This window comes from Triturus cristatus, chromosome 8 (assembly GCF_964204655.1).
Source record: "Triturus cristatus chromosome 8, aTriCri1.1, whole genome shotgun sequence".
Taxonomy (NCBI): domain Eukaryota; kingdom Metazoa; phylum Chordata; class Amphibia; order Caudata; family Salamandridae; genus Triturus; species Triturus cristatus.
The window spans coordinates 1,246,873,796-1,246,899,737 of NC_140591.1; the positions used below are offsets into that span (position 1 = coordinate 1,246,873,796).

The following is a 25,942-nucleotide window of genomic DNA, read 5'->3' on the forward strand; positions in this document are numbered from 1 at the left end:
TTCCAGTCTCTGTTCTGAGGTGCTTAATTTCCGACCTTTACCATTACTGCTTGCTACCCAACGGAGACAGCTAAACATAAGCTTGGGCATGGCAGTTTCATGTTTTCCTTATCGGCCAGAGCATTTACTGTTGAAAGTAAACTTGGCTCTGGACTCAGGCTCTTGCCTGCTTTACAAAGTACCACTGTTTCCAAGTTAGGTTTGAGTTAATATGTACACATACATACAAAGTGAACAGGCGCCTGAGTGGAACTGGGATCTTTAAATGTAGAAGTTATTTGTTTTCAGGACAAATGTATTTCATTAGATTCCCTTATCTGTGAATGAACGCTTGCATCTAAGGTATACAAACCACTACATCTAATTGCATACTGTCTTGAATTCCTTAACTTCAAGGTTCCTCAATATGCCGCTGGTTTAAACACTTCTAATCTGTTATTGCCTGTAGAAAGGAAGGTGGTAAATATTAGGCCTGGGCAGAATTTCAATTGCGCCGGAGTAATTTTAGTAATTCTGTGTTACTCTGACGCATAATTACCAATAATTATGCAATCATGCCCGCTCGCATAATTAAGAGTAATCTGGGGGAAATAGATCCCACCACAAGAGCCCATTTAGCAAGCATGAGCAGCTGCTATTTGTGTTCTGTAGTGTTTAGTGCTATTTCTTAATGCAAAATGCATTCTCACGTCTACTTTAGACACAAGGGTACAAATGTTGTGCTAAGAGACTAGTGCTAAATTACAGGAGTAAGTTGGGGGGGTGGAAATCATATCCCAAGTGCACATTTAGCGAGTGTCTGCTCACACTCGCTATTACAGTTCTGTAGTATTTAGTGCTATTGCTTAACGCAAAATGCATCCTTGTGTCCATTTTGGACAAGAAAGGGCATTTTTGCACTAACAAAATTGCGCTAAATGCAGAATTCCCTCTTTTTGGCATAATTCCATGTAATCTTGCAGACTTTTAGGGTAATTCTGCGTGATTTTGCTACACATAATTACACCCATCCCTATTAAATATACATATTACACAAAATACTGCAAATGTGTCCAAGTAAGAGTAATAATGAAAGCAGAATCAAATGACAGACAGACCTTCAACCGATCACTGCCTTTTAAGCTCGTCTTTACTCATGCCAAATAAAAAATTATTCATTAGGTGTTTGCATAGAGCGTACCTTACATGTTTAAAATGACACATAATACACAAAACAGTGTATGAAAGGTGGGTCCGTTCCCATTCAGCGACAAGCACCTACGGTGCATGTTGCAGGACTGGCAAGGTTAGCAGGTGAGTTCTGGAAAGACACATGTTTATTTTCTAAACTGCAGCTGAATTGTACATTAGAAACATGTGTCCTGGTATATGCTGAAGCGATTTGAAAATCGCTCAATTGCTTTGCTACTGGCCAAAGATAGACGGCCAAGGTTAGGATGGTCAAGGTGTCACTGAGGAAAACTGGGTGGTATAAGGGCATGTAAACATCAACGAAAGAGTGTATTTATACCTGCTTGGAAAGATGCTGTGACAAAGCTTTTTTATGCTTGTATGAGCAGGATGTTGTGTGCTTCGACTGTGAACACTTAGCAAATTAGATGAATAACCACCATTGACTAACATAAGCTCTGGTTTTACTCCCAGCTGGGAAAGCAAGTACAACTGGGTGCACTCATGGTGGAGGCCAATGACAGATTTGGAATTTGACAGTGCTGTGGTCATCAGAATGCTTTTAAAATGTTAGGGGATGAGTTAAAGAGGACCACACATGAAGCAAAAGCAGTCCAATATCACAGCAACTTGGAATTGCACTCTAGCAAAAATAAATAACTGTTGGTGGACATGGTAAATGTAGATAGTGACATTAGCACTTTCAACTGGTGCTTTTTAATAATGAGGTGAACACCAAGTAGAGGTCACGTAAAAGTCTGAGATACTGAGACCATGCAAAGGCAGCAGAGTACAAGAAAGCAACCCCATAGCTACCGAGGTGTCTCAAGTAACTTTCAACATCAGCGGATCCCTGGGCACACTTAGAACAATGGGAGGTAAGCTGTGCTCTCACAAAGCAATAGGCACAGAGGTGAAGCAGCTCGGGGAAGTATTACCTCTTTGGCTCTCTGTACAGCATCACTTGGTGGATTTCGGATTTGAGGAGACGACTTTGTGTTTATTTTATCATACAGCTGAAACAAAAAAGGATTAACAATCAATTCAGACACAAATTGGAAATATTAAAATATATTGTTACATTTAATGTGACAAGATTCGTGAAAAAGAAGAGCGACGTTCTACAAAGAAATTAAGTACATATCTTACATTTGACTGTATGGTAGAATTCCTTTTACAAGGCTTTTAACTCTGTCAATGAATGTCACAACAATGTCAACTTCGAATGTATACAATATATTTAAAAAAACATCGAATAAATAACCATGGTAGCTGGGCACCTCTACTTGTCCTCCAAGCAGCATCAAAGGGTTTATAGGTCTATGGAGGGCTGACCGATGATGTACAAGCAGCTGACACTTTTTAACGCAACATATATATGCTCATCAATCAATCTCCTGAGGCAGACCTTGGGCTGCAATGGTCAGAGCTGGGTAGGTTCTTTAGTGTAGAAATGAGTTTTCCAGGCAGGAAGCGGAAATGCTAGGATAAAGCTGGAGAGGAGCACTGGAGCATTTCTTGAAGAAACAACACTGCTCGAGCTGGAGGTCCACATTGGCTTTCGCATACTGCAACTATGTTCCTAACCTACTACCAGTGTCTCGCCAATAAAGAAGTTTGACGTCAGTGCCCTGGGAAGCTGCTCATGAACAAGGATGAGTCGCCCTGCTCTTTTGTGTCACTTTTGGTGGTGAGGAGGGTTGGGCCTCACTTCCTATTTGGTTCCCAAAAGTCTAAACATTTAAATGCTAAAACCTCATTAACACCACAGGAAGAAAGCATCAACAACCTGTCTTTCACACAACACATTACTAGTGTGTATGGTCCACTTCACATCACCCTTTCCCTCTACGTTGAGTATCCGCCTTCAGTCTGAAGGCCAGCATGAAACAGAAAGAGAAAAGATTATAACTCTTTGCTCTTAACCCAGAACACTTGTCTGAGCTCTGAGCGTATTGTGACCTTCTACAAATATTCGGCTTGCAAAGAGTGGTGCACTGACAATTTACAGGCAGAAGGCAGCTGCTCGGTTATTTCCAAAGGGATTGTTTCACTGTAAAAGCTGCTAATTCAACGCAAAACTCTCCTTCTAAAATTCTTTACCAGGTTAAATCTCAGTGGTTGTTTCAAATTCTCAACCACGAACAACTGTGTATTACAGTACGATTACATTTATTCATGGCTGATCGCCTCAAGAAATCTGTTTTACATGGCGGTGGTGGAGTTATCCTCTTAATCAACAGAGGAATACTGTGATGAGAATAGATTAAAAAATGGTTGCCAAAAATGAACAAGTGTATACTGTATAAGGTGTACTTCTAAGGTCTGAAATTCACGCGCGTTTACTGTATAATGGATTTTCAATCTATTCCAAATCATGTATTTTTCAATTACAAGCTTAATAGTGTGGCATATATCCCAAAATATATTTAACTACAAATTGCGTAAAACAACTACTGGAATACTGTGAAAGTAAGATACATATGATCTGCGCTGCAACGAAAAAATAGCACTTATTTGGGTAGGCAACTACAAATGGTTTTCAAGAGCTCTCCATCTCAAAGCAGAGAATAAAAAAAGCTGTAACAATGCTACAAAGTAAGCTTAGTCAGGTCAAGAAATAGAAACTTCAAGTAACACTGTTACAAAGAATCAACTTTATATCTGGAAGCGCAGTTTTGAAGACAATCGTGCGGGAGAGTAAATTAATTAAATGAATATAGAGGATCTATCATATCTGGTGTGCATATGGAAATGTATACAGACAGTACCTTAAAGATAACGAAAAAGTTACTTACCTTCGGTAACACCTTTTCTGTTAGAGACTCTAGCTGCAGATTCTTTACCTTAGATTCATCCCTAGGTGTCAGATTTTAGCTGGAATTTTTTCTTGAGCAGTACCCATGTGCCGATAAGTGGTGTCGTTCAGCTCCATGTATAAACAATGAACAATGTCTCAACCGGTGATCATTTAGAAGGCAAATTCATAGGAAAGAAACAAATCAATAAGAGAGACCGTAAAAAGGGGAGACCACAAGGAATTGTAAAGAAATGATAAATTGTTATTGCGAGTAGTTATATCAGCACTACATTACAGTGTACGAATAGGTAACCCAATGGTGGGCGTGCACATATATGCTTGTGAAGGTGAACGGCGCAGTGACAACGTGGAAAAAACTATGTGGACGGCACAAAACATTACAGTAGAATTGGAGGTCAAAAACACAACGGAAATTGTGTCACTGCGCCGTTCTATGCATTTGCCTTCTTAATGCTCACCGGTTCAGACATTGTTCAAACACGACAACCCAGATCTCGACTGGGTTAACGGGTTTTCTCATGTTTCTTGATTCCATGATTTCAGCTCTGTGTGGCGCCGTCGGCGTCATCAGTGCCAGAAGTGTGTTGTACCTATATATAGGCGCCACACAAGCATGCTGACATTAGTGACTTTTCATGCGTTTCTACGCTAGAGGCTACGAAGTACACTGACCACTGGTGTGGAATACTAGGGCCCTGAAAAGGGACAGCCCTGTCCCTAGAAATCCGTTCTCAGAGCAGGGAGGATGGAAGGGTCGATAAGGAATCTGTGGCTAGATAGTGACTCTACCAGATAAGGCGTTACTGAAGGTAAGTAACTTGTTCATCTGATGGAGAGTTCTAGATGCAGGTTCCTTACTTTAGAATAGATACTCAAGCAATACCTCCCAGAGATGTGTCTTCAGATAAAATAACCATCCCAATGGACCTGACTGTCCAGGGAGTAGTGCTTGGTAAACATGTGCAGGGAAGCCCAGGTTGCCGCCTGGCAGATGTCCAGGACCGGAACTCTGCATGTTAACACAGTAGTTGCAGCTTTTGCTCTGGCGGAATGAGCACGCAAACCCTTAGGGGTTGCTTCTTAGCCAATGCAAAGCAGATTTTGATAGAGAGCACAATACATCGTTAGATGGTCCTCTTTAGTACATGCCATCCTTTCTTCCCTCTGACATACCCCACAAAGAGTTGGTCGTCCAACCAGAACTCGTGTGTGCGGTCAAGGTAGAACAAAGCAGCTCTTTTTTGGTCCAGGCAGTGAAAGCTGCTCCTCTTCCTTGGAGGGACGCGGCTGAGAGTAAAAGGTAGGCAGAGTGATGGATTGGCCTACATGAAAATGAGTGACTACTTTTGGGAGAAAGTAAGCTCTTGGACGACACCCCAGTTTGTCTGGGTAGATGTTCAGGAGGCTTTGTGATGATTATAGAAACTGAGAGGGACCCCTTATGCCAAAAGAATAGGGTACCATATAAATATGTAATCGCAAAGGTTTTCTTTGAACAGCACTTAACAGCCCACAATGTCTATTACAGGACCAAGGTCTCCAGTTTCAGCACTCAATCACATCCATTACATTCAAAATAGAAGAATATATCTGTATACCCAAGACTACTATTATGGACAATACTAATAACAAAAGATTAAAATTATATTATTCGTCATGAGACACAAAATCAGATAAAACAATTCTAGACACCTAATAGCACTGTATCCTTAAGCATAAAAAACAGAACAGATTCCATAAATTCATTAAAAAAACACAATAAAAAACATTAAACGACATAGATTTAAAATGTATGCGAGAATACAAAAAGTAGACCAAAGACTGTCTTAAGCTGATCACATCCGTAATAATTATTCCTCACAGACTGAGACTGGGTGCAATGCACTCTAAAGTTTCAGTGATAGTACGGATTGTGTTCCGAACAAATCAGGCGTTGACGCGTTTATCAAGACCAACATTTTATGACTCTCCCAAGCTGATAAAAACTGGAACAGTTAAAATCACCTCATTAGTAATAGAGGTTTAGAGGGATATATCTATATACCTCTTGAGTACTAGATAGTTACTATCTCTGGACTCAAGGGGCAGACACCTCCTGTTCTCCAGGTTGCAGGTCCGTGTGTTGACCATAGGATGTATCACGATATTCAGAAGTCACCAGGAGGAGTACATGAGGCGGCTGCCCGCCAGCAAATCCTAATTACTATAGGACTGGTGCAAGAAGCTCTGTGATTCCTGGATTTCCACCATAAATGGAACAGAATTGTAGGAAGAATTATTTTCTAACAAAAAGTGGAAAGTTGAGGACATTCTACGCAGAACTTGTGTACCACGTACATGAGAAGTATAGCCTCTGTCATCAACAGGATTCCCACACCATTGAGCCGTAGACTCTTATTTATACTTTGGGGTCCTTGAAGATCGGAGAAAGATGCATCCTGTGGTCAACACACGGACCTGCAACCTGGAGAACAGGAGGTGTCTGCCCCTTGAGTCCAGAGATAGTAACCATCTAGTACTCAAGAGGTATATAGATATATCACTCTAAACCTCTATTACTAATGAGGTGATTTTAACTGTTCCAGTTTTTATCAGCTTGAGAGAGTCATAAAATATTGGTCTTGATAAAGATGGCACTATAAATTTCCCCATCGAAACGCGCCGACGCCTGATTTGTTAGGAACACAATCCGTACTTTCACTGAAACTTTAGAGTGCCTATAGAGTGTATGGCACCCAGTCTCAGTATGTGAGGAATAATTATTATGGATGTGATGAGCTTAAGACAGTCTTTGGTCTACTTTTTGCACTCTCGCATACATTTTAAATCTATGTTGTTTAATGTTTTATATTGTGTTTTTTTTTAATGAATGTATGGATTCTGTTCTTTTTTTTATGCTTCAGGATACAGTGCTATTAGGTGTCTCGAATTGTTTTATCTGATTTTGTGTCTCATGACTAATAAAATAATTTGAATCTTCTGTTATTAGTATTGTCCATAATAGTAGTCTTGGGTATACAGATATATTCTTCTATTTTGAATGTAATGGATGTGATTGGGTGATGAAACTTGAGACCTTGGTCCTGTAATAGATATTGTGGGCTGTTGAGTGCTGTCCAAAGGAAACCTTTGCGATTACACGGCTTTGTGATAATGCCTGAAGCTCACTGACCCTCCGGACAGATGTTATTGCCATGAGAAGAAAAGTTTTATGGTAAGGAGCCTGATTGGACAATTGTGCAGGGGCCTAAAGGGAGTGCACATAAGGAAAGTGAGGACAAGGCTAACGTCTTACTGGGAAAGGAGATAGTGGGAACAAATATTTAAACCTTTCAGAAACTAATGTACAATAGGGGATTTGAAGAGGGGTGGCTGATCAGGCAACTGTAGAGAAGCTGAAATAGCAGAGAGATAATCCTTCAGTGCCCTTCGCGGAGCCCTGCTGGGCAAGGAGCCCGGAGGAGGCTGGCCCCCCCTTCTAACGTCCTGCATCTGATTTAAGGTACTGGTTTAATTTCTCCTTCTAGTAGTTCTTTGTCAATATGGGGAAACAGAAAGTCACCATGGAGAAAGCCAGTGGAGGACTGTATCAACACTTGATGCATTCTTGACCAGAGCAGCGAGTGTCCTCACTCATGAAGTTGAATTGACAGAGAGGCGATTATCCATTGAACCCCTTCTTTTTTCCCACGGGTCACCCAAAGAGACTGTCCATGAGAAGGTTTCACATACTCCGTTGACACAACTGGTAACATCTGGCGACCTTCCACCTGGCCAAGGGGAACCTTCACCTGCTATTTCAGCCTTACCCAACACTAATTGGAGGGGCCCTGTGCCTTCACCCCATAATGTCTCAGCAGGTGATCCTCCAGCAAAGATACGTAGGGGTGGTGGGACCGCTAAGCACAAGCCAACCAAAACCACTTGTGCTCCCAAATCCAAGGCCACTCATTCCAAGGCAGTCATAGTGAGTCCACTAACACCATTGATGCCATTAGTTGCAAACACCTCACCCCCACACGTAGTACTGGATGACACATTTTGGGCAGAAGCAAGCCAAATGATAACCACCTTCCCTGACCCTATCCTATCCAAACTAACACAGATCAAAGAGCGATTAGCCAGCCTAGAGTCACAGGACACACCTGCACCATCTTCAATGGAGCCTCAGATTGCTGTCCCTATATGTTCAGTTGCTGATAAAATTCCATCTCATGTCCGTGGTGACCTGGGCACGACTGACAGCCAGTGAATCCATCTCCACAACTTTTGGACATAAGGGGCACAGCACACCAGGCATCACTAGAGCTGGGGAATTAAGAAGGGGTCTTCAACCATTAGGAACACAAGATACCCCTATTGCTGTTGTGGATAACCATTTACACCAAGTCCTCCACCTTCCACTGGCAGCCTCCCCCTTAGTGCTTGTCCTGGCAAATGTCCCTCCCCTGCGGGACAAGCCATATGAATCCACTTCGCAATTAATGGACAAATGCCTGTATTGGCTTTCACATCATCTTATGGATTCGGGAATGAGAAGCCATCAGCTGGCTAATAAAATTATTATGGCTAGGAGAGTGGGGTGGGTAAAATAGCTGACAGAAATCAAATTAGCCAAGCATGTGGCAGGAATTGCTTCGAAGGTAGGCAATGGCCAGTTGCATAACCTCTGGCAATCGCTGGAGATTATTCACTTCAAGGAAACATGGGTTAAGGAGCCAGTTTCTCTCCCAGGGTACCGCACCTTTCACACAGCAGCAGTGCCCTCAGCATCAGGTAGAGCGAAAGGGGGACTAGTAACTTTAATCTCCAATACCTTACCCTTACAAGTAAGGCTGGCTGGCTCCCCAAATAATCATTTCCACCTTCTCCAACTGGAGCTCATAAATGAAGGACATTGGATTTTAATTAATTATTTTTTAATAACAAATTTGGGAGAAATATTAAGCTAGTGGCAGACAAACTAAATAATGAGTTAGAAACAATGAACTTACACACACAAAAGAGCCCACTCAGTATAATCTGGGCGGGGGATTTTAATATTCACCTGTGTAAGTATAATAAGGCTAGGTGTGTGGGCTGGACAATCCTCCGGGTAACCTTCTTCTACACTTTTCACATAATGAATATGGTGATAGCCTTAAAAGACTGTTATACATGAGACACTTGAGTATAACCAACAGCTTAAAGACAGGTCAGATAGAGAAAAATGTAGGCGGAACTATGAGTCCATGATTTACTTCATTCTAGCCTCCCCTATGATAGGCGAAAGAATGGACTACATAGACAACCTATTTACATGTCACAGTGATCATGCTATCTTACTTATCCATCTAAGCATCCCCCGCAAAGTGGAAAAACACCAATAGGCAGTAGATAACATTGTGCTAAGCAGAAAAAATGGTTATCAACTAAACTGGGCACAGATTGAGAAGCAGAATTTGGCACCTGTAATAATAGCACAAGTAAGGGATGACATCTTATATTCCCTGGCCGAGGTGTCCTCTCTCCCACTACTAGTCACCCAGTTTAGAGCCCTTATAACTAAATTAAAAGTTACGCTCACTTGTCATAAGCCGGCAAATGGTATACTACCTAGTCGCTGATTTGGTCCCCAATGTTCCTCAGCTAGAAGAGCCCTTATCAATGCTTTAAAAAACCGCCCCAGAGACCCAGCATTGATAAGATTGTTAAGTAGCGACTATGAGCACGCCAGCGGTAAACAAGTGAAGAGTATAAGGGAGAAGGCCTGGGACGACCTTGGGCAAGTTGCCAGCTCAGGCAATAGCAGGTAGTTTTGTAAAGTTATAAATGCGCCTTAATTTAAAGATTCCAAGGATCCGTCCCTGGATACACACGTGGACGAGGATGCATGGGTGGGACACTTTGAAAGTATCTTCGAACTAAATACCCCCCTGCGTTTCCACCACTTGATTTAGCTCCCCCACCTCAAGGCAACTTGACATTTTTATTACACAAAGTTAGAAGAGGGCTGGAGGCTTGTGTCCCAGGAAAGGCTCCGGGCCCAGATGGGGTCCTGATCGACCTTTTCCAGGGTAACTATGACAAGAAGGTACCCCTACTAACAAATGTTTTTAATAGCATAGCGGTAGAGGGCCCTCCACCGTCCTGGAATTATAGTGTAATAGTCCCAATCTACAAGAAAGGAGATAGGGACAGTCCAAAGAACTACAGACCAATCTCCCTTCCGGACACCACTGCCAAGCTCAGGGGCCGGCTCTTATTAGCTAGGTTGGAGGAATGGGCGCAAGAACACAACATCTTGATGCAAGCGCAATATGGTTTGCAGAAGGGTACAGTGGATCAAAGTCTCGATCTCTTGCTCTGCATAGACAAATACACTAAAGCAAAAGGCGGGGAGATCTATATGGCCTTTATGGACCTGTCAGCGGCCTTCGACTACATGTCCCACCAGAAGCTGTGGCCCATGAAGGAGGGGATGGGGATTGACCCCCTGATCATCCGCTTCCTTCGTCAGTTATATGCCAATGCCACTGCCTGCGTTTGGTATGGCATAAATGGGGAATGTACGCGTTTATTTAAGATCGAGAAAGGAGTCAGGCAGGGATGCGTCCTCGCCCCGTTTCTTTTTTCCATCTACACGAACGGGGTGGAGGCAGCCCTGTCTGGCTCCCCTTAGACGTGTCCACATTTGACAACACCCCCCTCCCAATATTGGCGTATGCTGACAACGCAGTCCCGATCGCTAGGACAGGGGTAGCACTCCAAAGCCTTATAACTTCATATGCTTCATTTATGGCCTCATTAGATCTTGGGAGTGAATGAAACAAAATCTTTCATCATTATAGCCGGAGCTGCCAGAGGAGAGAAATCCCCTGATTTTCATCTGGCCTCAAAGAAAATCAAAGTGGTTGAGTACTTCTCATACCTGGGAGTCTTGTTCGACAAAAAACACTCTTGGACAAACCTGGTGGCAGCAAGAGTCCTAGGTATGGAAAGAAGTCACCAAGCCATAAAGGGCTTTGCCAAGAAGCTGGGAGCCTGTCCTTTGGACACGATTAAAAACATCTATCATGCAAAAACAAAAGCTGCGGCAACTTGCGGGATGGGAGTCTGGGGGATGGCCCACATTGATCAACTCCAGAGAATGGAAGATCGCTTTTTCAAAACCAGGGTCTCGATACCACATTCATTCTCCAACTACATCTTACACCTTGAACTAGGGCTGCCTTACTTTTCTGACAATCAGATTGGCGCCAATCTTGTTGTGGCTTTCGATTTGGAGCAGGACCACTGTAAACCTAGCACAACGCATAATTGGTGACTGCCTGAAGCTGGAGGGCCACAGCAAGATTGGCTGGCTCAGATATGTAGAGGCTGAATGGAATCGGGCTGGGAGAACTATGCAGGGATCCTGTCTCTTGCAGCAGGGTCCCAAAACAGAAAATTATTGAGATATATATGCAGAGGGCTAACTTCACCCGTGGGGAAAAGAACCACCGCCAAAAGGCCTCTATTGCATATGACCTCATCCTGCCAAGACCAAGGGAAGGCCACTCACATCCCTCCCGTACTACCATTGCTCAGCACAGATTTATCCTGCTGCGCTTCCGCCTGAACCTTAGTCCCTTGATGCTTGGGTTCCCAGAGAAGAAATTCAAACATGCAGACTTGAGTCCATGCCCGTGTGACAACTATTCGCCCCAGTCGGATCTACATTTAGTATTGTTCTGCAAGTTTTATCAAACTGAAAGAGAAGCTTTTACTCTCCCAATTCTAAGGCGCCATAATTTAATCCAATGTAGGGTGGCGCTGTATTTTTTAAAGGCTATCTCTGACCCTTTTGTTTGTTTTTTGGTAGCATCTTTTTTGTGGGCTTGTTTGAGAAAGAGAAAGGTGAGGGGTCTGTTGCTTCAAATTATTGTAACTAGTTACAAAATGCATGTGTATTAAGTGACTCTGGTCTAGGAGACACCTAAAGCCCAATAAGATTTTAAATGTTTTTATGGTTTTAATATTATTCGTTAGATTATGGCCTATTTAATGGAATTGTGATTTTATGATCTGTTTGCATTTAGATCGAATAAAGATTTTAGTGATTGATTGAGAACCTGATAAAGGGGGACAGAAAGTAGATTGGTAAGTCTTGTTGGAGGGACGCCTGGCTGCCAAGATAGCGTCACAGACTTCAGAAGGAAGGTCGAAAGCTGTCAATTGTCAACACCCAATTTCCACGCAAGAAGGCAGAATGCTGACAAGTTCGGGTGGAGAACCTTCCCCTGCTGCTGCAACAGAAGATCTTCTTGAAGGGGTAGCCTGAACAGAGGACCGATGGCCATGCTCAACAGTTCGGGATACCAGATTCACTATGCCAGGTTTGGCACCACAAGGATGACTTGGGCCAAGTTGTTCCTGATTTCTTGAGAACTCTGGGCAGGAGTGGTATGGGCGGAAAGGGGTACAAGAGGTCTGAGCTCCACTTGAGACAAAAAAAAATTCCAAGCGGGAGCCGCCTTGGAATCTACAGCAAGCACAACTGCTGACATGGTGTGTTCTTGGCGGTGGCAAACAGATCTAACCAAAGCTCTCTTCACTGCTGAACAAGACCTTTACCCACCTCTAGGTGGAGATGTCATTCGTGATCTGCTAGGCATCTTCGGCTGAGTTTGTCTGCTCTGGCATTCAGAGAGCCTGCAAGATGTTGAATCACCAGGGAAAATGCCCTGACTTTCCAGCTATGTCTAGAGACGCAGAGCCTCTTGACAAAGGATCCATGACCCCACCCCGCCCTGTTTATTGCAGTACCACATGGCAGTGGTGTTGTCTGAACACCTGCACTAGCCTTCCCTTGATGAAGGGCAGATAGGCTTTTAATGCCAGACGGTTTGCCTGGAGCTCCAAAAGGTTGATGTGGAGTTCGGATTACGACGGAGACCAAAGGCCTCTGATCTCCACCTCTCCCAGATGGCTGCACATCACAGGATTGACGCATCCGGCACGACTGTTAGATCTGCTTGGGAAAGGGAGAGGGGTCAGCAGCTGACCCAATCGCAGTTTGTTAACAACCACTGCTGATCTTTTGCAGTTCCCTCTTAAATTGGAACCATGTCGGAGAAATTACCCTGATGCTGTGCGCCCACTATAACTTCAGGTCCCACTGCAGAGACCGCATATGCCAACAGGCAGAAGGCCATGAGGCCCGGCATCCTCAGAGTTAGTCTCACCAAAATCCAGGATAGAGGTCGAAAAATTGCTATCATAGCCTGAAAAATCCTGGACTCGCAGTTCGGGAGGATTGACATGAAACTGCAACGTGTCCAGAACAGCTCTGATGAAAGAGTGTCTAAGAGGGAGTTAGGTGTGACTTCAGCACGTTGATGGTGAACCCCAGCGAATGCAGGAGGTCCGCCATAGTCTGAAGGTGGGAGACAACAGACGGGGGCAAGCCCGTCTTCAACAGCCAGAAAACGAGTTAGGTGAAGACTGGCACCCTTGATCTCCGCAGATGAGCTGCAACCACCGCCATCACCTTGAAGAACAACAGAGGGGCGCTGGTAAGCCTGAAGGGGAGTAAGGTGAACTTAAAGTGCTTGTGACCTACAGTGAACCGCAGGTAACACCTGTGGGCAGGAAGGACAAGAATTTGGAACTATGCAACATGCAAGTCCAACTCTACCATCCAGTCTCCTGGATCCAGAGCAGACTGGACCTGAACAAGACTGAGCATCTTAAACTTCTCCTTCTTGAGGAAGAAATTGAGAGAGCATCAAGGATAGGACAAAGGCCTCCATCCTTTCCAGGCACCAGTAAGTGGCGGGAATACCAACCACGACCCACTTCTGGAATGAGCACTCTCTCTATGGATCTTTTGGCCAAGAAAGCAGTCACTTCCTTGCATAGAAAGGATAGGTGGTCCTCAGTCAGCATGTCATAAGTAGATGGCATGGAGGGAGGGGCAGTCTCGAATGGGAGAGAGTAGCCCCTTCGGACGATCTGTAAAACCCACCTGTTTGATGATATGGACTGCCAGTGAAGCAGATGATGATGAATCCTACCACCCTCTGGGTGTCCATGATGGTAAACTGGCAGACTAGGAGGGTTTGGAGGTTGTGCCTGCCGGAGGGGTGGTGTACTAACCTGACTGCTGGCTACCTGACCCACTGAGCTGGTAGGTACAGCATCCACAGCAACGCAGAGGCTGGGAAGCTTGCAGCTGTGGCTGGACAGGTAAGGATGTGTCTGGTAGCCCCTTCCTTGGGCCATGAACGGTAGAGTGAGGGTGACGAGAGGACATGGAAAGTCCCAAGAACCTGGCCATACCCCTGCTGTCCTTAAAGCATTCCAGCGCCAAATCCGTCTAGTCTCCGAAGAGACGGTAGCCCTCAAAGGGCATGTTCCTTTTCTCAATGATTTTGAGGCAGCAAAATATTTGTGGACTGAGTAAAACCAGATAGGACTGTTGCCCAGCCTCTACTTCGATTTTAAATATTATCTTGCTTTTCTGCCAGGACAACCTACTTTCCACCCAAAACATGTAAAAAAAAGAATTTTTAAAGAGTACAAACCGCACTTCATAAAACGTTTACATTTTCTTTGCAGTACTTTACTAATATATTCTAATATTTAATTCTAACTTGTTTTGATATGATTATTGGACAGTTTTGCAGGTTTGTAGTGGCATATAATAAATAATGGTAAAACACTTCCTCTTAATGATGGCGGATTAGTAAGACCTGCTAACTTGGCAAGAGACTCGCCTGTGATGAGAACGAAGGTGTGTCATTACAGTAGACGAAAAATTAAAGAGGGCAATGTTTGGCAAAAATGAAATGTTTTGGTTCTTTTCAGATGTTTTAACTACTGCATTTTTTTGCAAGTATTAGGATCTCTTTCAATGAATACCCTACATTCAACCAATGAAATAGGAAGTGACAAGACAGGAGAGGAACAAAAGTCTTCACAAATGCCAATAAATGCACATACTTAGAAATCTTGCTGCCCCCACCCTAAAACGTCCTATCATTTTTACCTTTTGTCTCTTCAAAATCCTACATACCCAAAATCCTTTCTCTTGTCTTGAATATTTCTCAATTCTGCCCTGATCTCATCAACATGTATACTTTACGATCCAGTCCCACAACGCTGTTCGAACAAGTACTACTAATCCATCCAGTAGAGTTACTTTCGGGCTAAATTTACTACTGATACCATACTACAGGTCCTACTATTACAAATACCATGACTATTACCACTACTGATAATAGTGGCCATTTGTCCCACTGTCGTCACCCCCACTAGGTGTTATTACAACAGGTACTGCTAGTAGGCTCCTACAAGTGGCATTAGTACTCATTATTATTAACAATTTTTCCATTCTACCACCAGTACTAGTAGCACTACCATATTTACTATCACCTTAAAGGAGAATTTATAGGCTCTGTGCTTACTTGTATCAGTGTAATGGTCCCGGAGTATGAGCGTCAAGAGACCCAACTGAGTACCTCACAACAAGTTTTCAGACAGCACAAATAGCACCAAGGGCCTGCTCTTTGGGACTTGCTAAATAATTTGGTCTCCAGAGCCATCCTGAAGTTAAGATAGTTATCCTACTTTTTGAGGGTCAATAGGCCAGCAATTTACAGCAGCGTACCAGCCCCACCGCAGCTTTCAAATAGGAGGGCACACCATTTCATACCGCTTTGTGTAATCCAAGGCTACCACTCCCTTTTACTATCACTTAGACTACTGGTATCAAACCCCTGAAGGATAGCTCCAAGAAATAAATGCTCGCAACTGGCATGCTGTTATCTGAAGGTCCTAAGTTCAAATCCCAGCTATACCGATTTATCTATTTGTATGAAGCTGATAACCCGAGACCTATTAAACCGAGTAAAAGTAATTTATTTTCTTTAAAATGCTTAGGAATCAAAAGAGTAGCATGTAATGCAACAGGATACGGTATTATTACTACTAGTGATTCAACAGTAGCCCTGTGGTGGTGCTATTAACACTTACAGTGCTAAGTATTGTTACTAGTAACAATACTGTCAGGTTTTTTCACTCTCTATACTACACCTGCACTGCTTGTGGTTTCATGGCGTAATCCTGAGAAGACAGTAGCTTCTGCAAAAAGGGCTTCAATTGTTTTCAACCTCCATAGTTAGGTGGGGAGGGTCAAGGAAGACTTGGCTGTCAACTGAGAGAAATCTGTGTCCGACCTGCGCTTTCCATACTCTATGTAGCTACTAGGATTGCTAACAGCAGACTCGTTATCAGTACTGCAACTGCTAGAGAAGTTCTGCAAGTCTGTGATTAGAAAACGTTACCCAAATCTCTCTACATACCCTAATATAAGACTAGCAGCAACAGATAAAAAAAAACAGAATTACATGCTATCGATGGAAAAATATATTTTGGTAAATATGCAAGGAGATATCCATGACTTCTTTTTTTAATTCAGGAGGTTCATTTCGGTTACTTTACATACATGCTGGAGTAAGCCCCATTTACAGGCACCTGCCGTTGGTTGTGCTTGTTAAAACTGACATCGGTTTGATTTTATTTCTAATCAAAAAATCTCTTTCCAAGTTTAAAACTTCGCTAAACTAGACATCTGAAACAATGTTTGTGGGCCGTTTGATTCTGAAGCTTTTCCATTCACTCAGTATGCTGCCGGTGCGTCCATGGGAACTGCAGGGCTGTCGGCATGAATTGGTGTAACACAATGAAGTGGCAGCAGGCGGTGTGAAGCAGGCAGCAAGGGTTGTTACAGCGCGTGCCTCCAAGAGACTTTCACACGCACAGCTGCTTTTCCGAATAACGTTTCCAGCACACAGAGTAAAAAGCAAAAAATACGTATTTATTTTTCCATGCGCGGGGGTTATGAACACGCTTCATTTAATATCAGCCGAGGATCTAAAACTTAACAGACTGGCTTTTCCAGCTCCGAGCAAACGCTGCATCTCCCAAAACAGCATCCCCGTGTTTTCCAAGACCGCGAAACAACTTTTAAGCCAGGGCTGCTGGGTCCACTGCAGAAAGATGCTAAACACTCACCTTGTCTGCGAAAGTGACGTGTGTGTTTCATTTCGCGCCGCCTTAATGCCAGCCTTCCTCCCTCGTGGCATGCTGCTGACTGGCTCACAAGAGCACACGTCTGGACATACGGACAAAGCTAGCAGAAAGCCCGGGCCCGGGCACACAAAGGTCTATATTGTTCTCCCGTCGAGGGGGATTACTCTTGTAAATTGAGCATCTCCCACGGAAACGGTTCCCCGAGAGGTGACCGGTATGCGTGGCCCACAAGGGACAGCTGAGAACAGGACAGAGGCAGTGGAGGCTCTGGGTGGACGGTGCAGTATACCCCGGTAGGCTGGACCACTGCACACACTATTTTTTTGGGGGGGGAATTAAAAGGTGTGCGTTTGTGGAAAAATTCCAAAAATGGGAGCAGAAGTGAACATTAACATCGATTACTCTGCTCTTAAATGAGGATTACGCATCATTTGGGGGTAAATGTGTTTATAAATATGAGACCATGGAGAAATTATTATTCCTGGACGAAAATGTAAATTTCTGATAGAAAGTGTACATGGAGGCCTTAGAGAAAGTGTTATGCCTAGATGAACATTTGCACTTCTACCGAAAACAAACTTTCAACTTGCAATCTGTCAGTAGATTTCACGGTCACCCGTGACGGTATCCAGGTAAACATAGTTTCAACAGTTTTGTCATCTTATGCTTAGAGGGCTCAAAGGGACAGAGAACCATGCCCAAAGAATCACTGGCAACGCTAATGATCTGGCGTTGGCTAACGCCCATGCTTATTTTATTTTGTCCTGGCTCTAGTACAAGGTATTGTTGGGGTAAAATACACCAGAAGTGTATTTGTGAAATTATATTTACCCTATTATTGGGGTCTCCATAAAGCACAGCTTTGTAGAGAGCCATGCAAACGCTGGTCCTTATTCTTCCACTTTAGGGGGTCAACAATTTGAACGCTGATTTCGCTGGTTGTGTTCTGACCCTCTAATGGGCAAAGCATATTATTGGAGTACTTCTCCAGTCCAGTGGTCATGCTGCTGATGCCAACAGGTGGTTCTCTACTTTTCTTCTTTGTGCTAACTGATCTTTCAGTGTCAGCTTTCATTTATTGGTTGTAATATGCCCCAGAGTAGTTACTCTGCAGTTTAATTTGTGCGAGCAGTTCACTGTTTAGGAACGGCGTCAAACAAGGACATGATAGGGTGGGAACCTGGAAAAATGTATTGTGCGAATGCTTTAATGTAAAATTGCTAGCTGATCTGCGATTCTGTGGATAGTTATAATCTCAAGGCACGCACAGCAAATCAATACTCGTTGAACTGTGAGAAAACATACTTAAGCGACGGTACCTATGCAGCCTCTTAAGCATTTTCTGTTTGCTCAAACCAATATTTGCACCAAAAATGTACATTCCGAAGCCAAGCAAGCTACGATAACAGATGAGCAAACACCACTTATGAGCAGCAAAAACAGACTGCAAGTGGAATAAAAAAAACATTCAGGTTGGAGCGCAAACATTTGTTTTAACTGCAGAAGGTAACATTCACATAATCACCAATGGTTCTGATCACAAACGAGACCATGGCAGAACCGACAAACGACTGTGGCAAAAAAAATATTTATGTTTTGCTAAACTGATTTAGATGGTTACATACAAATTAGGAAAGGTGTCTGGGTGATAAGTCCTTAGGATATTGGAACGGTACTAAACATACTCTAATATTAAACTATCAAAAAATGACCCTTTCGAACGAAATCTTCTTTGATGCCCCAAGTATTTACAGCTTTGTGAACATTCCTTGACTTCAGTAGAAACAGCATTAAGGAAGAAGACAATCAAAGTTCATTTAGAGTTAAAGTAAGCGCACAGATCGGCAAACATCTGATGGCTGATCCAATGGTGAAAGACTTACATCTAGGAGCGTGTGTAGATGCTGATCCTGGAAAACACTATGTAGAAAATCAAGGTCCTTCTCGCTGCAGTCGGTGAGTGCATGAATCTCCTCCAAGCTGTCCAGTACCTGAGAGACTGCTCCTGAAGGCAAACGAGAAACACCACTTAGAGCAAAGGCTTGTGGGAAAACGACCTTTGGAACAAAAATGTCTGCCTTCCACACGATTAATCTAAACAGAAACAGTCAATGTCTCGCTACAAAAAACCCTGTATCTGGGATTTCAAGTACTATAATCTTTTACCTTGAACGCTGCATGATTAATTTGTTTGATTAAAAACAGGTACACATGGAAAATAACGTTTGTTATGTACACCACAAAAAACTCTCGGATCGGAGTGCTCATGTCGATCGAGGGCACTGTGCCAGGCTTTTTTAATGGTAATAAATTAAAAGCAATTTTTGGCTACCTTGCAGACTGCTGGATTCTTCTTCCGCGATGGACACCTTGTTACATACAGTAGGTCTGCACTGTTCTTTAGTAAACACACTGGTGAGTGTTGGTGCAGTGGCCCTAATATCGACGAAGCCAAGGTCCCTCTGATCATTTACGTGTATTTTTGTTAGGTTATCACAGAGGTCTCTTAAGCTGAGGACTGCAGACCTTCGAGGGGGCGTGGGGATCCAAGGCGCCTACTTAGTGGTCCGTAATTGTTTGGAAAATTAAATGATGTTGTCAGATCAATAAAGTACACATACATAAAAAAGCAAAATTGGAAGTTTTAAAACGCTCTATAAATGTGAAGGAATATGAAATTGGAAGCTAAAAATCATCCTCATCTTACCTTTAGTCATGGGAGAATCACATGTTGCAACCCGGGCCCGGGAAGGCGAAGCCAGACCCGATGGGGGTCCGGAACAAGCGCCGCCCGGGTGCGGAAAACATGCCCCCCCTCCCCCATAGGAAGCCCCCGAAAAGGGTTGACCAGGATTTGTCCCCCTGGGCAAGCTACAACACCCCCAATCTGGGGCCGAGGTGACTAGCGACTGGGGGGGGGGGGGGGGGGGGGGGTGGGGGAGGGTGGGGGGAGGGGGGGGGTTAAAAGAAGGGTGCAAAAATTAGAAAAAAGAACTAAAAATACAAGAGGTAGATGGAAGGCTCACACAGTGACCTTGGGATGCCTCACCGCAGGGGCATTGAGGGAGCTAAGGACAGCGCAAAGCCGATGGCAGAGAAGTTGTGATGCTTCCACAGGGCCCTTGGGATGCCTCACTGCAGGAGACTGATGGAGCAGAACGTCAGGGTGCAGCTCCAGCAGAATAGATGAAAGGCTCACACGGGGTCCTTGGCATGCCACACGGCAGGGCCCCCCGGAGGAGCAGGGAGGGGGCCAGCAAAGGGTCCAGGGCAAAGCAGAACGGCACTTGCAGCCCGGGCCAGTCCTGATGGATACCCACCCATTCGGTAGCAAGTTGAAGCCTGGAAGCAGCAAACAAAGGGGCCTGCGACGCTATGGCCCTCCCACCAATAGACTGTCTGGGAGCGTACAGCAAAAATGAATGGACATTCTTAAAATTGCAAAGACAATGAAGTGTGAGTTATCATGGATATTGTGAATAACTAAGGAATTGCAAATGTATAACCATGTGATGTTTTAATAAACTGCGACCTTTTAAGGCACCAGAGCACGTTGTCAAGCGGTGTAATTTAACTGAAAAGGGATGCAGTTGAAGGTATGGGGAAAGGGAGGTGGACTCACCCTTGGGAGGGGTTTAGCAAAACAGAATCTAGTACGGTCAAAAGGTGGCCTCAATTGAAGCCGCACTGGTACATGCAAACATGAACGGACCATGTCCTAAGAGCAAAAAAGACAAAGTGGTATGCTAAGATCAAGCCTATCACTTCGTCCTTTTCTACATAAAACATTTTTAAAAGCTCTAAACTTCCCATTAAAATTTTCACATTTTTTTTGTTTGTGACCTAAATGTTTCTAATTTAGTGTAGTTGTTTGATGTATACTTGTTTCTGTACACTATTTTGAGGTTCAGATCATAGAATTTACTTAGACGGGGTCCTGGCTTTCAGCAATGGTTCAGTGGGGCTTTCAATGCCAGTTGGATCACCACGCTGCCTAAGGCAAGCCCGTCTGCACCCTGTCTGGGCGGGGACAGGAACCCTGCTCCCCAGTAGCACAAACAGCTGGTGTTCTCTTCTCACCAACCTTTAGCAGTCCAGCCAACCTGTGGGGCAAGATGTGTGACCTCCTTGGAGCCCCAGAAAAATATACTCGGGTGCCCCTCTTGTAATTTTGAATGCCCTGTGGACCCTCAGGGTGGTGCGGGGGAGGCTATCCTTAATAGTACCATTCGCTCCGATAATTAGATTAGAAATCAAGTTTATGAAGAAGAACTTCAAAGAGCGAAGTCCGCTTTTTAAATATCAACTATCAATCACTGGCTATACACCAACAGAATATAATGGACTTTTTGGGGATAAGGATCTGGATGCCATGTTTCTTACCAAAACATTGCTCCATGAGGCACTTGCCCCAGACGTTATTGACGCACTTCCATCTAATTAGAATACTATTAGAAGGGATCAGCAAGGCAAGAAAGGTGGTGGAATTGCTACTAGTTCCAAAAATAAATGTGTGTAAAACACAGGACCTTACCATCCCAGATTGTGAAAATCTGTTTTTTCACTAGAATCGATCCATAAACTTACATTAATGGGAGTGCTGGTCTCTCAACCACCAGGGTATGTCAGGAATTGGTGCATGACGATCCCAGACGTACTTGCCCCCTTGATTCTGAAATATGCAAATTTTACTCTTGTGAGGGATTTGAATATCCACCATAAAGCCCCCATGAACAAATTGGCAGCGATCCTCAAAGAGGACTTAAGTGTGCTCAATCTGGCTCTTGTTAATTCTTCTCCCACTCATGTAAGCAGGGAATCATCTAGATCAGTTTTTTTTTTCTAATATGGAAGCACTGACCTCAGACCCTCCACTGCAGTTAGTGTGTTCTGATCATCTTGAGGTGCCTTTTTCAGTTAACTACCAGACCACTCCGTCCACTAAATCTATTACGGCTCATGATATGGTTAGGAATTGGGCGAGATTAGAAGTTTGTGCTTTGAATGCATAACTGCGGTGTACCATTGCCGGATTTCAATCAAACAGCGAATCTAGACCAACCACTGGTAGATCAATGGCTCACGAACGCTCGGGAAGCAGTTCTGCCAGCAACTGTGAGATCTTCAGAGAATCCACTCTCCCGCTCCCTGGTTTAATGAATCCCTGCTGTTTGAAAGAAAAAATAACGATGCAAGAGCCTAAAAAGAGAGGAGGAAATCTTATAGTTTAGAGCATAAGGGTAAATACAAATTGGGCCTACAAAATGTATCATGGGCTTTCCAAGGCTGCCAGCAGCAGCAGCATACTATTTTGATAAAATCATAAAGGCTCAAATTTGCCTTAAAATCCTATTTATTGTGGTCAGGGAACTTTTGGAGCCTAACAAGACCTCTCTGGTACCAATGATGTTAAATATGCTACTTACCAGTATGCATCTGTTCTTGGCATGTAGGGCTGCTGACATTCATATCTGTGCATAGATCGCCGCCTAGTGTTGGGTCCGGATGATTGCACATTGTTGTCCTGGAAGAGTCTTCGAAGTATCACGAGATAGGTGGCTCCTCCCCTGGACTACAGTGCGCATGGGCATCCTCTCCATCGTCAGATTGTTTTTCGCCATTGTGGCAGTGATGGAGTAGATACCGTAAGTGATGACCATGCTATACAGTAATTCTGAGTGCTGCAGCCGCTACAGGCGCCGGGGAGGAGGGTGGGCGATATGAATGTCAGCAGCCCTACATGCCAAGAACAGATGCATACTGGTAAGTAGCATATTCAGTTCGAGGCATGTGGGCTGCTGAATTCATATCTGTGCATAGATTATATAGCAGTCCCTCCATTAGCGGCGGCTGCCCGTGCCAGCTGCAGCAGTCTGAAAAAGGGTCTTGAGAACAGCCTGTCCTACAGCTGCCTGCTGTTTTGAATGTACATCTACACAGTAGTGTTTTGTAAATGTATGTATAGTGGACCATGTGGCTGCTTTACATATTTCCTCTAAAGGAATATTTCCTAGGAAAGCCATGGACGCCCCTAACTTTCGTGTTGAGTGGGCTCTGGGAGGAATCGTTAATGTGCGTTTAGCTTTTTCATAGCAAATTTGAATACATTTAACGATCCATCTGGCTATCCCTGCTTTGGAAATGGCGTTGCCCTTGTGTTGTGGAGAAAAGGCAACGAACAGTTGTTTTGTTTTCCTAAAATCCTGTGTTCTGTCTATATAGTACATGAGGGCCCTCTTTACATCTAGTGTATGGAGCATTCTCTCCGCGACATTTTCTGGATTGGGAAAGAAAACAGGCAGTTCAATAGTTTGATTCATGTGGAACTGCGATATTACTTTAGGCATGAAAGTGGGGTTAGTACGTAGTACAACTCTGTTTGCGTGAACCTGTATGAATGGCTCTTGAATGGTTAGTGCCTGGAGTTCACTAACTCTTCTTAACGAAGTGATTGCCACTAAGAAGGCTACTTTCCAGGTGAGGAATTGAATCTCACATGAATGTAGAGGTTCAAAAGGTGGACCCATCAGTCTGGTGAGGACCACATTCAGGTTCCACACCGGTGCCGGTGGGTGAGTTGGAGGAATCACTCTTTTGAGTCCCTCTAAGAAGGCTTTGATGGCAGGCACCCTGAATAAAGAGAGGTGCTGCCTATTCTGAAGATAGGCCGCTATTGCAGTTAGATGTATACGGATGGAGTTGTATGCCAGATTGCATCGGTATAAGTGTAACAGGTAACAGATGATGTTCTGAATGGATGCATCCAGCGGATTAATGTCATTGTTTTTACAGTAAATGACAAACCTTTTCCATTTAGCCGCATAGCAAGCTCTGGTCGTGGGTCTCCTGGCCTCCTTGATGATATTCATACAGTCTGGAGGCAGGTTCAGGTAGCCGAACTCTAAGACTTCAGGAGCCAGATCGCCAGGTTCAGCTGTTGCGGATCTGGGTGCTGAATTTCGCCATGGTTCTGCGTTAAAAGTGTGGGTGTTAGCCGCAGTCTTTGAGGCGGCACCACGGACAGTTCTAGTAAGGTGGTGTACCATGGCTGGCGTGCCCACATTGGAGCAACCAGGATGAGCGTTATCGAGTGTTGCCGTAGTTTGTGTGCCACTAGCGGTATTAATGGTGCTGGGGGAAAAGCGTACGCAAATCTGCCTGACCAGTTCATCCATATCGCATTGCCCTGCGACTGTGGATGCGGAAACCTGGCGGCGAAGCTTTGGCATTTTGCGTTTTCCCTTGTGGCGAATAGGTCTATCTCGGGATGACCCCACTGCTGGAAGTACGGTTGGAGTACTGATGGATGTAGCTCCCATTCGTGCATTTGGTGGCTGTGTCTGCTGAGCAGATCCGCCGTCTGGTTGTCCTTGCCCGGGAGGTGTTCCGCCATGAGGAATATATTCCTTTGAATGGCCCACTTCCACATGCTCTGAGCCAGATGAGACAACTGTGGAGAGTGTGTTCCTCCCTGCTTCTGTATGTAGTACATGGCAGTCATGTTGTCCGTCCGGATCAACACGACTTTGTTGCACAAGTGTAGCTTGAATGCCTTCATCGCCAGGAAGATAGCCATCAGTTCCAGAAGGTTGATGTGCATCTTCTGTTGCTGTGTCGTCCATAGTCCCTGCACTGTGTAATTGAGTACATGAGCTCCCCATCCCTTGAGAGACGCCTCCGCCGTCAGTATTATTTGTGGAACAGCCTCTTGGAACGGTCGGCCCTTGCAAAGGTTTTGTGGATTCCACCAATGCAGAGAGTTGTATGCCCGACCGCTCACCAACACTAGGTCTTTCAACTGTCCTTGAGTCTGATTCCATTGACGTGCCAAGCACTCCTGAAGCGGGCGCATATGTAGTCTCGCGTGCGGGACTATGAAGATGCAGGAGGCCATCATGCCTATCAACTGCATGAACACTCGCGCTGGAAGGGAGTGTTGTGGTTTGAACTTTTTTATCAGCAGTTGCATGCTGTTGATTCTCGCTAAATTTGGCTGAGCTTTGGCAGCCAGAGTGTCTATAGTCGCGCCCAGGTACTGCCGTACGTGGGCGGGTTGGAGATGTGACTTTGGATAATTCAGTGAGAATCCCAGACTGTGAAGGTGAATGGTGTGGGATATGTGGCTGGCACACTGCTGGGCTGACTTTGCCTGAACAAGCCAGTCGTCCAGGTAAGGGAAGACGTGAATGTGCTGTCTCCTTAAGTGTGCGGCCACTGTCGCCAGGCACTTGGTAAAGACTCTGGGCGCTGTTGTTACTCCGAAAGGGAGTACTTTGAACTGATAATGCTGATCCCGAAGAGTGAACCTGAGATATATTTTTTGTGTGATGGGTGTATGGGTATGTGGAAATACGCATCCTTTAAATCTAGTGTTGCTAGGAAGTCTCCCTGACTGAGTAACGGCAGAACCTACTGGAGGGTGAGCATATGAAAATGCTCTGACAGAATGTATTGGTTGAGTGGGCGGAGGTCTAGTATAGGTCGTAAAGACCCGTCCTTCTTTGGGATTAAGAAGTACAGAGAGTACACCCCTGACCTCCGCTGTTCCATAGGCACGAGCTCTATGGCTCCTTTTTGCAGCATGCTTAGTACTTCTTGCTGCAATAATGTCAAGTGCTCTGCGGACATAGGACGGTGTCTTGGTGGTATGTTGGGTGGATTGGATGTTAATTCCAGACAATAACCATACTGGACAATTTCTCTGACCCACCTGTCTGTGGTGATGGATCTCCAGACTGGCAGGAACTGTTGGAGTCGCCCCCCGACCGGTGTTATGTGGGCGGGGGCAGCGACAAGACGTCACTGTTTGTTATTGGCGGAGGACCTGGTGTTGCCGTGTCCTCGTCCTCTGCCTTTGGTGCTGGATCCTCGATATCCACCCCTATTGTTTTTGTT

At 44.4% G+C, this 25,942-nt stretch overlaps 1 protein-coding gene across 10 annotated transcripts in view; it reads right to left on the reverse strand.

The window, feature by feature from the left end:
• The window catches only part of CASK (calcium/calmodulin dependent serine protein kinase), a 1,269,229-nt gene that overhangs the window by 472,216 nt on the left and 771,071 nt on the right, over positions 1–25,942 (reverse strand). For all 10 annotated transcript variants that reach the window (XM_085622943.1, XM_085622946.1, XM_085622949.1 and 7 more), the window contains 2 exons: positions 18,931–19,052; positions 2,109–2,186 (listed from right to left, as the gene is read on the reverse strand). In XM_085622943.1, the coding sequence (XP_085479069.1) occupies positions 2,109–2,186; positions 18,931–19,052 (200 nt within the window). The remainder of the gene's footprint in view (positions 1–2,108; positions 2,187–18,930; positions 19,053–25,942) is intronic.